Genomic DNA, 13,498 nt, shown 5'->3' on the forward strand with positions numbered 1-13,498 from the left:
ATTACCCTCTTTTAAGAGAAACAAAACTCACTATAATTCTATCATTAAGATGAATATACTGTCGTGAGGGCCATTACGTAAATTATAATTAAAGCTAATCTCAGTTAAAGTTATTACACCATTTTGGAAGAAAATAAACAACCCAAAGAGAGGGAAACAGTGTGGTCAATAACTCACTCCAAAAATATTTTTTGCCTCCAAAGCTCGCATTGAGGGAGACATTCCTGTGCATGATACAAATGGTTCTGACATTAAGAAAAGTAAACAAGTAAGAAAAATAAAGATGGAAAAATTCTGTGGTCAGTTCACAAGTGCTTTTTTATTGTTTGAGGCAGGGTTAAAGCCTTTTATAAAGACAAGGATATATGTGCCGCTAGATTGGATGTGACATTGGACTAGTCTAGCTGCCCTTGCACAGAACTCTGGCTGCCCATAATATGCCATGGACAAAACACATGTTGGCGCTTCCAAACAAAAAACCAGGGTGGGACTGAATTCAACTCATTTAAAGCATTATCCCAATGCTGTTTTGTAGATCAAACAGAGCAAAGGTACTCGACTCTGGTTATTAACGGATTTGAGAGATAAAGCCAAACATTCAATATCCTCTAATAATTAATGGTCTTAAGGAGTTCCATCTAAATTTGTCTCAATAACTGATCACCAAGTGTTGTGTAATCTGCAAGACCGACTGCTGCCAGCCCCAGCGCAAGTCATTCAAGGACTGTGTTGACTCAGTAGGCCAGAGGCCATGTCAATGGACTAAAACAGAGAAAGCAGGTTCTTCTTGGGTGTCTCAGGGGTTCTGACTCTTTTTTTTTTTTTTTAAGAAATATTTTATTTTCCAGTGATTTTTGCGGGTTCTGAGTCTTTAAAGATTTTTACTATAGCAGCTCTCTAGTCATTTGGTATCTATAACTGGGAAGGATTCTCTTTCATGTTTTGCTGTCCTCAAACTAACCGAATACTGGGAGACCCAGGACAATGAACCTGGTCCAAATAAAAGCAAAAATAAACGCTATTGTGTCAAGAGCAGCAAGCCTTTCAAACATCTTCTACTGGTGTACCAGTATATTAAATGGAATTATAGCCACCCGACCAGTATGATCACGCTTCCTTTCCTTGTAACATTAGGGCTGGAACAGAGCCAAAGGTGCACAAAGACCATCTCACAAGCTGTGGATTTCATTTCTGAGAGATTCTGAGGAATATACCAAGTTCAAAGGGTTTTGTGCCTTTTATTAAAAACCGTCTGGTCTGGTGAGTGTTTTCTGCAGTCTTCACTCTCCTTTTTAACTTCCTGACCTATCACTCCATCTTTTATCACCTCACTCCCTGTAAATAGCACCCAAAGGAGCAAGCCAGCTTCAAACACACATATGGCTACAGACATAGCTGGGAGGGTGTGTGGTTAAAAACAAATAAATAAGAGCCTTTGGTACAACCAGAACCCGGTGTTGTGAAAGATGCCTGACACTGACTAGCATTCAGGGCAAGAAGTGGATTTCTAAGTGAACAAAATATGATAAAGTCCATGTTTTTGTAGTCAGGGATTTAGGGAAGGCAACTTACTCCAATACACGAATGCTAAGAACACAAAGCTCACCATAAACGCACAACGTGTCTAAGAACTTACCTCTTCTGTTCTCTGAGAAACTGCAAACTGAAATGCATTGCCCGTGATAAAGATGCTAAAGGCTGATGGGGGTGGGGTGGGAGGGGACCATGCAGAATACAAGAGGTTAAGATTTAAGGGAAATAAGGGAGTAGAGCCTTCCTTTAAACTGGGACTCTCTCGCTGAAAATAAACCCACAGCACGATGGTATTAGGAGGATCTCTACTCAGTAGGCAAGCTAAAGACACAGTCTCTCTCACTTGACTAAAGCCACTGAGCATGCTTAGGGAGGCCCCAGGTGTGACCTCTGCTCCCCTGTGAGCAGTGGAGGGGCCAGGCAATCTATCATGGTGTTCATCCTGTCAGCCCTGGTGCTTCGCCACCGCTGTCTGTCACTGTGGTGGATGAGACCTGCTTAAGGGCAATCATGTCAATCTCTATGTGACCACTCAGTCTAAGGCAGAAGGATGATCTTGACAGGCCTGGCAAAGTCAGCAGAAGGTACCAAAAGCTGACGTCATAGCTTTCCCACAGAAAAGCGATGTGGGCCATTGTCTTTTCGTTTAGCTTTTTCTTTATTTTTGCTTTCCCTTTTTTCTTTTACTCTCATGTCACTGGCTAAGGCATACAGAACTTGCCTTCAGAGCTGGTCATCGCGGATAAACCTGTTGCCCTCTGAGTTCTTCCCATAGTAAACATAGCGACACTTCCCCAGGACACCTGCAAATAAAAAGATACACATCATTACAGGTGGCACAAGTAGTATAGCAAGAAAACACAGGTGCTGCAACGCAGAAATACAACACAATCACAGATCCCATGCATGGGTGGCAGCAAACGGATTAAGCCCCAGAAGGGAAGGACCCTATTTTCTTGGCCTCAGAGTTGACATTCAAATAAAATGTCACCAGAGCACAGGCTCCTAGGAATAACACTTTCCTGCATGATTTCTTTTCCACATTTTAGAGAATTTTCTAGTGTGGTCAATTACTTCTCAAAACAAAGCAAAACCCTCTTCCCTCTCCAAGTTCTCTTGGTAGAATTTCTAAAAATGGAAAATTAAGAGTTTAAAGATGGGCCCAGCCCAAACAAAAGATATAAAACAATCTTCCCAGAATGTGGCTCTTTTCAAAATCTTTATCGTGAATCAATTTTGTTAATTTCCAGAGAGAACCTTCCAAATCCCAGCAGACATCAAGTACATAATGGACGATTAAGGAAGAATTGTGGTCTCCACAAAACGCCACATGGAAAGTAACGGAGCCTCTGACGTTAAATGGCTTCCTCTTACAGGGGAATCCTGAACTGTATTCTCAGGTTGGAATGCACTTGATTTTCATCTTCAGTTTTATTTTAAATAGTTTTGCGGCTCCCTATACAGCTTTCCTGTCATTCACGGAGGTCATAAGAGGACTTAACTATAAACGATGCCCCTAGAATAAGGTCACACCTTTCAATCAACTCAATATTTATTCTAAATATCTATAAGAAATCACCTGCCACAGTTATTTTGACAGTATTATTAAGTAAACATCAGTTTTTCCAAGAAAATATCTGTAACTACAATTTGCTTTTGGCCACCCTGGGTTTTTTTCCTTTTAATTTTAGAAAAACAAACTTAAAATTCAGCTTCATGGAATTGTCTTATTACTAATACTCTGTGAGTCTCTGAAGGGTGCATAACCAGAAAAAAAAGAAACAACCCAAAGAAGTGTCCATAAAACATAAACTCATGAGCTACAAATCTGTCTGTAAAAATAGCTTTCTATATACATGTTTTTTCCCCATTATTTTGATGATAGTGTGAAACAAGCAACCACTATCTACTATTCATCTGGGATAAATTAGCACTTGAAATTATTCAGGTTCTTCAAATCAGAAGTCCTCCGTGGTAAATACTTGGGTCATTGTACAGGAGGTGTTTCTCCACTATAGAACTGTAGACCGTATTCTTAAACATGGATTAAAAATGACTCTCAGAAACTTTTAATGACAAGGCAAATGCTCCTTGGTTCAGATGGCTTGGGACAAAGTGGAGAATTGCTGGGTTCTCAGAATCTCTGCAAGCTGGCAATAGGGAGGGGATGACATCATTCCACGGCCTCAGACTGGGCCGTGAGCTGGCTGTCATCACCTCCATTTCCTGCCATGGTCCCCTGAGCAAGTTCACTGTGGACCACTCTTCCCCTTTGGCTATGCTTTTTCCTTGGCCCCCCAACCCCCAAGTTCTGCTTTTCAGTATTGGTCTGGAGCCTGGAAACATTGAGCTTGGATGAAACCTCCCTGAGACCCTTCTTGGGGCCTAAATTATTCTTTTGGTGGTTGTCACTGAGCTGTTCCCTTTATTGTGCTGAATTACGTAGCACCTGGAGTTGTGCTGATATTGTCACCGATGCTAGGACGGGTCTGTGGGCATGGCCGTGGAGGCTGCATTCCAGGAACAGCATCCCCTGCAGGCCTGGGTGGGAGTGTCTCAGAAGTCTCTGAAAATCTCCAAGGGGCTTCCTTGAACATAACTGATTCCAATAAACCCTCAAGAATCTGGAAGGATGAGGCCGAGGGATGTTAATTTCTTTCTACAGCACCAGGACAGCAGGAATTTTTATAAAAAGGAATGGATAGGGCTGTCAGATATTATAAAGAACACAGAAGAGAAGGAAAGGCAGACACACACACATACACGCACACGCACGCACACACACACACACACACAACACACCAGCGGGTGCGTTTGCTCCGGGAAACTCTCCAGCCCATTCTGGATTGAATTCTTTTCTCTGTGCTCTCTCCATGGTAAATCTCAACTGCAGACCTTGCCTAGTCTAGATACAACCTGGACAGAAAGTGCCCTTCTGGAAACAGGCTGGATATTCCTGAACATGGGCCACAATGTGGAGGAAGGTGACATGTTCTGAGCCACACTGCCCAGCTCTGCTTTCTGATCAGCATTGATAAAAGTCCTTTTTAAGGCCTGCCCTGTTCCTCTGGGCCTGGAAGCAAGAATGTTTATAGACACCCTGGTGAGAGAGGGCTGTTTGATGAATGCAGGAGACTGTGGCAAAGTGTCAGAGCTTGGAAAACGAGGCAAGGACATGAGGTATTAACATTGTCAATGATCTCTTGACGGGAAAACAGATACCGTGCTCACCCTCAGATTTAAATAGACATCAAGTGCATTAATGACAAGAGGGCCGACTTCAAACAAAGGGGCTGTGTGGTGGGGGGCAGAACGCATCTCTGGGCTGGCAATAACCTGATCTGAAAAGACAGTGTCAGGGCTCGAGACAGGCCCAGGATTGTGTGTGGTGACAGAAAACAGAGATGCTGACAGAGATACCAAAGCCATATTATGCCAAGGATATTCTAACGCTGTCTGCCCCGCTAACGAAAGCTGACATCACTCCCTAGCACTTGGGGTCTTCTTCGCCTTCTCCAGCAGAACGTTTCTCCCCAGACATCATTACAAAACTCGCTGCCGTGGCCAAGTTCCTGGCAGCCCTGTTCTGTCAGAGCGCTGGGGTCACGAGGCCCGAGGATGACCTCAGTCAATCTAAATTTGGGCTCTGCAGGAGGACCACACTCATCCCCTGCCGATATCCCAGCTACTTGGGGTGATCAGAGCGCCAACGTGTGAGGAGCTGTCACCTTGAATAAAATCCGGAAAGGGAAGGCACTCAGTCTGCGGGCTCCTCCAGGAGGCGCGGGGACAGCCTGGCAGCCGACAACGAAATCCAGCTGCTGTCGCTGCTCCCCTGGGGAGACAGGCGGGCCGGCTAGTGACAGTTAAAATCGGATGAGATTTTTGAACTTGAACCGCCTACGATTGCTTAAATTAACCAGGTGGTTGCCTCCATTGAGACGCCTACCTGAGCTCGCAGCTCAGAAGGGATTACCCCCCCCCAAAGGGGACTTTTGTATTTAATAAATAAGTAAGTAAATAACATTAACAAGGGAGGAAAAAAACCCGCCCAGTCCCATGTGTGGCCATAAGACTTCACTTATCACGAAGGTTATTTGTAAACTCATAGGAGCCGCTCATAAATGAAGGCACGTGGTGACTGCGGGCTTCTCTCTTCTGCTCTCCCCCTGGCCTTCCTCCTTCCAACACGGCAACTGCCATAAACTGAGAAAATTTACAGAGGAAACAGTTTGCTTGCAAAGGACATTTTGACAGTGAGGCGCTCCGAGGCTGGAATTCGGGAACCCGCGGGTGGTGACTCGGTAGGCGGTGGTTTCTGTGTACATCTGCAATGCATTCCCTTGTTTGTGTCTCCCCGAACTCTACACGTCTTGGGACTGGAAGGGGAACAACACATTTAATGGCGTATGTAGTGTTTTTAATTAAAATATCTGGCATTGCCCATAATAAACGAAGCAGGCTTGCCATGCATCAGGCTGACATGTAGCTGTCTGTGGGGGGTTTCTTTTGGGAGGCCCTGGAAAAATGACAGTGCCCTGTCCCCTCGGGAATCCTCTCCTGCCAAATGAGGCCCCTAATTTTTCTTAAGTAGCCGGCTCTGCCGTTGCCGTAAGTTCTTAAACCTATAGTTATGGAAAAAACTGTACTGGGAAGAATCTGTTTTAAAGAGGTCCTTTTTCTTTTAGATGTTTCCCCTCACTGGAGTGAGTGTTCTACTTATACAGGTTAAGTTATGACCTTGGGGCTGCCTGCGGGGGTGGGAATCAGCCTCTTTTCTTGGATGCCCCACTGTGATGGTGGCAGGGACGGTATTGAGGAAAACCCTGAGTGTCCTGGGAAGGACGTCTTCGCACAGCCATGCAGAGTCCAGCAAACACCTCAGGACTCCCTGACCTTCTGGATGGCCTCGCCCTACCATCTATTTAGTAAGGGGAGGTGGAGAAAGGCCTGTATTTAAATCCAGCTCTACCCCTAATAGTTAAGTGACCACGTGCACATACCTTTCCCTCACTGGGCTGGTTTCTCCATTTCTAAAATGAGGGCAAGGGGCCAGGTATCCCAGATTTCCACCTTAGTTCTGAAACAGATGATTTAGCATTTCTGAATGTTTCCCTTATGAAGATAAGGACGCCAGGTACCATATTGCCTGATGTAGGAGGCAGAGCCAGTGGTCAGTTAATCAAAATTTGATTTGGACCAAGGCAGCTCTTGAAACCCATCCAGTCCATTTTCCCATTAGATACAGAAGGGGAGCTCTGCTGGACCTCAAAATCCCCAAGGAAAGAATTTCCACTAACTCTCCTGCAACTTGTATTTCATACCCAGAGCTGGGAAGTGCTTACCACTAATTAGCCTATATCTCCCTAGCTTTGACATAAGCTCTAGTCTTCTAACTCCATATTCAACAGAACTAAAGACTACACATCAGAGTAAGTGGTCTACCATTAATATTTTAGCTGTGAAAGAATAATCATCTTTACTCATACAAATGCGAAAACGTATCTGATGATGGAATATGGGTTGGACCAATAAATTCCTATTTGTAAAATGGAAAAAGTAAAATCTCGATTTTATTATCACTATTAATGTTAGTTTCGGTAATTGCTGTTTTAAACGCTATTATCACAAAGGTTTGTAAGTGTAACTGTGCAACGACAAACAGATTTTAATCTGTTTGTGGTCACTAGCACCTTCCAACTAGTGCTACAAAACAGGCAAGGGGCAGGGGGCTCCTCATGGAACTCCTGTTCTCCAATCTGTATGAGGAAAGCAAGGAACTAGCCTCTTCACGGCCTCTGAAGAGTGATGACAATGTTGTGAAGAAGTGGGTGGGCCCAGAGACGGAAAGAGTATTCAGAGAGCCTGTCTATTATGGAAAGTTCCACGTGACACCATACATACCATTAACATGTCACCTCTACAATAATCCCTCCTCCCCAATTTCTAATACCAGGTGGTTGAAACAGTGCTTAGTACCAAGGAGGTGTTCAATAAATATTTGAATAGATACATTAATCAATACCATTAAATACCACAATTTAAACAGAATCCACAAAGTAAGGAATTTCAACTGTTAAACACTCATATTTTAACCTCTGTTAAGACGACAGGCATTTGAAATTTTTAAAAACTATATACCACTTAAATGCTTGCCTTACTAGAGGAGAGGGCAAAGTAACAGAAGGCAACAGCCTCAATTCCTCAGCACTAGTGTTGTTTTTATGCTCAACACTTTCCTCCCACAAAAACAAAGCAATCACGATGTCTGGTGGGAAAGAGAGCAGTGGACTGAACGTTATCATCCAGGCTTAAGAGCTGTAAACATCACACAGGAGAAAGGACGGTCCCCAGAAAGCACATTCCTCGGACTTTGTTATGTGCGGGTCCTGAGTAAACTGGGAACTGGGAAGGAATAAACACCCATGTTTTATGATCTTGAGAAGTGGCTGGAGCAATACCCTGAGGCCAGCCTGTGTGATGGACTCTGCTGTGGACATCGCACAGGATTTAGCAGAGCCTGCAGAATTACAGGCTCCTGGGACAACATCCTCCTTCAGCGTAAGCTACTTAAACACTGAGGCAAACTGAAGAGAGATTTTAAAATGGTCTTAAGGGAAGAGCCTGCTTAGGAGCAGTTCTGGGGGAAGGACAAAGTCCATCCTCCACGGGGGGGTGGGGAGGGGCATATTTTCCTTTCATCTGCAGACACATCTGGGAAGCCTTAGGTTGGAAATGAAACAGGGAAAGGCTCTCCGCCTGACCCATGAAAGGGTAGAGAAGACAAAGAAAGTGGGACTTCCTCCCAAACTAGCTGAGCATGATTTCTGGCAAGCGTCTCAGCTTATAATCTGCAGCTTAGCTTGGAATGCGGTGCCACGGTCATGCAATGCTTGCTAAACCCCAAAACGTCTATAAGGGCACCTGCTGTCTTCTCCGTGGACTGGTGGGCACATCGTCCTTGCTAAGTACTGCAGTGACCACGTCAAACAACACTGCTCGAGGGAGGTTGCCTAGTCTCTCAAATGAGCTCACTCTTTTGAGCTCTTCTTTATTATACAAAACAACCCCAGGTCAGGTATTCTCATCCTGCTCTGCTGACCCTGATATTTTGCAATGGTGGACGTTTGAATTCTGCCATTTTGACCCCCCGGGATGGTTTGGCTTCAGGCTTATGAATATAACACATAAACCAGCCTGGTACTTTTTCTTTCAGAAAGCATTATTTATTCAGAACTAATTAGAAATTAATTAGAAATTAGTTACTACTTTCTGTAGAAATAGTTACTACTACATTTCACAAATTTAATTCCTTAATTTTTAAATTCGAAGTTAAACCATATTCTATTTTGAACATTTTCATTTCTCTTTTATTGAATTTATTTCCAATGGGATCAATTCTTTTCCATGTGATTTTTCACATTAGGGTGAAAATCCTCCATCAGCTTTTGGCGAATATCAAATTTTACCGGTTCTACCTTCTAAACCTCTTCAAGTCATTTATTTTCACAAGGTTACATTTCCTTGGGTAAAATTTTGCAGATCTAAATTGTGACGGGAAGACTTGAGTCCTCTGCTGAAATTCAGACAACACATTTGATTGTGTGTCGTTTCAGTTCACTTCAATTTTATTTTGTTTTCATTATTTCTACAAAGGCTAATTCCTTCCCGTGAATTTGTGCAGTTTTCAATACACTGACAAGATATAAATCTTCGGTCACTTTTTCATCCATAATAAATAGTGTGATGTGCAGGTTTAGTTGCTGTCAGTTTATTACAGATTCAAGTAAATGGTGGTTTCTATTTATTTTTAGCACAAAGAGTACACAGGACAAATGTAAGTATTCTGGATGCAAGAGAGGAAATAAATTGTGGGGTTATGTTACGCTGCTTTTTACCAAGCACCATTCAAAAAACAGAGTAGGAGCTACCAAAGCAAAGGTTTGGATATCCTGGAAGAATGCTGACACAAATGTAGGCACCGTATCCCTTTGAGATAAGGACATGGGGCCTCAATGTTCGGCCTCCTCCAGTGAGGCTCGATTTAAGCTTAAACTTTCCACTGAGAGAGCAGATTATACGGCCTCCTTAGACAAACGCTGGGCCTTGTCAAGTCTCACTCACGTGTTTGTAAGGAAGAAAAAAGCAGGGGAAGGAAACCAGTCAGGGGGGAAAGTATACTGGCAAAATCTCTACTGGAGGCGAGAGGAATGCAAGGCCGAGAAGCCAATCTCCCTGCCCAGGGAGGCTGCAGGAATAGCCACGTGAGCGGCAGACAAGTTGTCATGTGACAAGCCAGAGCCTGTGGAAAATGCACTCTGGACTCCCAGGGCAGGTGGAATGAGGCTTGCCATTTTAGAAGAGGGGAAGGAGGGAGGAGAGGATTAAAAAAAAAAAAAAAAAAAATGCAGGGCCAGTTTCTCCCTCACATAACCTGTTAGTGGGAAATGTGAAATCGGGTGCAAGTCTGAGAGATAACTGCACCTTTGAGCGGATCCCTAGTAACCAGATCTGCTGTCCCAGTGTGAGTCCCTGGTCTCTGTGCTCCAGTTGCAGATGCTGTGGCCCTACCCAGACCTGACCAGGCCATTCAATGTCCTCTCCACTTCGAGGAAATATTAAGCTGACAGATTTAAAAGTTATCTGGCAGCGGATGTTTCCATGATGTGAATCCTGGAAAGGAAACAGAGTCAACATGCTTTTCCTCAGATGTCAATGCTTTTTTTTTTTTTTTTTTTTTTGCGGTACGCGGGCCTCTCACTGTTGCAGCGGCCCCTCCCGTTGCGGAGCACAGGCTCCAGACGCGCAGGCTCAGCGGCCATGGCTCACGGGCCCAGCCGCTCCGCGGCATGTGGGATCTTCCCGGACCGGGGCACGAACCCGTGTCCCCTGCATCAGCAGGCGGACTCTCAACCACTGCGCCACCAGGGAAGCCCGTCAACGCTTTTTCAATTATTTTGTACCGGGGGTCGTTTGGGTAGGCCAGACGGATGGGAAAGAATTCCAGATCTGAGGGTGGGCTCCCTTACTGGTTTGAATATCAGTAATATGATTGGCTCTTACCTCAACACATGCTATATTTCAGTCAAGGAGGAACATGTAAGTATCAGCGGTCAAAGACCACAGTAAATATTTCCAGGCTCCAACAACATCCCTCCTCCACCAAACCAAACCAAACTAAAACGAAAACAAGAAAAACAACCAACAACCCACCACTACTAAATCTTCTTAGCAATCCAGATTTTGGGTTTTATTCTCAGGTTACATTTTTTTTGTGCCAGTTAAGACTGAAGCCAGAAACAGTTTTCACTCTGACTTCCTAAACAATGATTTACTTTTACACTCCTATGACACTTTATTATTTTGCTCTACTTCCTAGTAAGCTTGAACACAGAATAGGAAAATTTTCTTTAAAAGTATTTCTTTAAACGTATTGAAGAATTCTCCCTGGGACAGAATTTAAAGATCTTCATTTTCGTTAAGGAGAAGAGGAGGTTCTAAGTGGCTTCCCCAAAGTCACAGTACCTGACCAGACACTAAACAATTACAATGCTATCTTTCGTACTTGCTTGTGGGATCTTAGTTCCCCAGCCAGGGATCGAACCGTGCCCCCTGCAGTGGAAGCGTGGAGTCCTAACCACTGGACCATGAGGGAAGTCCCAGCAATGCTACCTTTCTAGTTCAAATCCCTCTGAATTATAGGATTGCCCTTAGAACAGGAGAATGTCAAAGATCCACAACCTGACTTATGCTGACTCCTACCTACTTTTCCAACGGGGGAAACGAATCTTCAAAGCCATGTGGCGTGAGTGTGTTCCCCTCTCCCACCTCCCTATTCTAAGTGGGGTTTAATGGATCTGAGATGGGCTGGATTCCAAAGTGCACACCAAGATGGGATGCAAATGAGTTCAGATTCATGAAGTTCCCTCAGTGCTGCTCAAAGATGGACGTCCCACAAACCAGGCTGTCAGTCAAAATGGACAGTGGTCAAGTGGTACAGCTTCATTTTTATTTCTTAGATTTTGACCAAGGAACTCAGAAATTTTTCAGACAGGAGAGAAAAAAGAAAACAATTTCCCCCTTTCACCCCCTCTGCCATTCCCACCATTATCTCCACATTCATCTTTGCCACCTTTCAAGTGAGGTTGGGAGCATGGCCACTAGAGGGCAGCATGAATTTAGGAAAAACAGCTGCTTTAAAAAAAATAAATAAACGATGGCAACGATTCAGAGAGGGCCATTAAAGTCACACTGTGCTTTCGGTCACCAGTTATAAGTTCTGCAATGATCAATATGTCATGATTGCTCAATCTGTGCTGAAGGGTTTCTGGGAATGGGGCTCCCAGACACCCCCTCAGTCCCCCCACCCCCCCACCCCCGCTTTTTGGATGCCTCTGATCTCGATTTCGGGGACTAATTTTCTTTACTATCAATTGCCCTAATTAATCTTCTAGGCTCAGGAGTTGGGGAAATTTGCATATCACCTGCATAAATGTAAAGAAACACGCAAAGATAAACAGAGATAGCTTCCCACATTTCTTAGAAAAAGATTTTTATCAGGCAAGTCCAAAAGGAAATATGCCACTCAAGGGCATGGAGTTACTAATCATCATTTGATAGGGAAAAAAGTGAAAAACATAAGAATTAAATAAAACCTGCATCAATAAAACATAAAAAAAGCGTATGTACTCTACCCAAGCAAATCCTGGCTGCCTCCTACCCACTGCTGTTGTTGTCCCTCTCTGAGTATATGTCCAGGTTAAACAGAAAAGAGAGGTAGATAAATTAGCAGCTTGGGATTACCACACACACACCACTCTATATAAAATATATAACTAACAAGGACCTACTGAATAGTATAGGGAACTCTACTCAATGTTCTGTAATAACCCATATGGGAAAAGAATCTGAAAAAGAATAGATATATGTAGATGTATAACTGATTCACGCTGTTGTACACCTGAAACTAACACAGCATTGTAAATCAACTATACTCCGATAAAAAATTAGGAAACAAAGAAAGAAAGGAAAGAGAGGTAGAAACTACTCAAATACAAATAAAATCATAACTCCAGCTTCTGTTTTGGTCATCATGTGGTCCCTATCACTGGTCTCTGGCCCATGGGCTAGTGATTATTTTCACGCCTAGAACAACAAATGACCACCTCCCTTCAGGAGAAAAAGGTATTCATGGGTTTCCAGGGATTTCAAACATGTTATTTTTGAAACAGCAATAAAGGTATGACATTCTAGGGAATGGCATTTTAAATGAGAATCTGTAGAATTCAAATAAATGAGTGGATTCCATCAGAGAAGGGAGTAAAAAAAAATTGGATCTACTGGACTAGAGGAAAGTGGAGTCCAGGTGTGACTCTCTGTGTCAGCCGAGAACCCGCTCAAGTGGTCAGTGAAGCAAATAGGCTCTCACACTTTCTTCCTGTACACTTTCCTAATATAACAGTCATGAGATTGACTAGCCAGTAGGGAAACGTTGGGTTCCAGTTAATTAATTAAATTATCTCATTAATTCGTGGTTCAGCAGAAACTTTTCCTGAGTTTTCTCTCACACATGAAACACTATACAAAACCAAATTCAATTTTACTGTCTTACTAGATATCTCATGGTGACCACCCATGAGGATTTCTTTTTTTTTTTTTAACATCTTTATTGGAGTATAATTGCTTTACAATGGTGTGTTAGTTTCTGCTGTATAACAAAGTGAATCTGCTATACATATACATATGTCCCCATATCCCCTCCCTCTTGCCTCTCCCTCCCACCCTGCCTATCCCACCCCTCGAGGTGGTCACAAAGCACGGAGCTGATCTCCCTGTGCTATGCGGCTGCTTCCCCCTAGCTATCTAGTTTACATTTGGTAGTGTATATATGTCCATGCCACTCCATGAGGAGTTCTTTGAGGATTTACAGTGAGGATGATACAGTTAAGAGGTTTCACTAGGGTGG

General features: G+C 43.5%; 1 protein-coding gene across 1 annotated transcript in view; it reads right to left on the reverse strand.

The window, feature by feature from the left end:
• Positions 1 to 13,498, reverse strand: part of LRMDA (leucine rich melanocyte differentiation associated) — a 1,307,794-nt gene that overhangs the window by 197,726 nt on the left and 1,096,570 nt on the right. The window contains exon 7 of the mRNA XM_079899924.1: positions 2,255 to 2,336. Coding sequence (XP_079756050.1) covers positions 2,257 to 2,336 — 80 coding nt within the window. The 3' untranslated portion in view covers positions 2,255 to 2,256. The remainder of the gene's footprint in view (positions 1 to 2,254; positions 2,337 to 13,498) is intronic.

Source organism: Stenella coeruleoalba (genome assembly GCF_951394435.1).
Source record: "Stenella coeruleoalba genome assembly, chromosome: 16".
Classification (NCBI taxonomy): domain Eukaryota; kingdom Metazoa; phylum Chordata; class Mammalia; order Artiodactyla; family Delphinidae; genus Stenella; species Stenella coeruleoalba.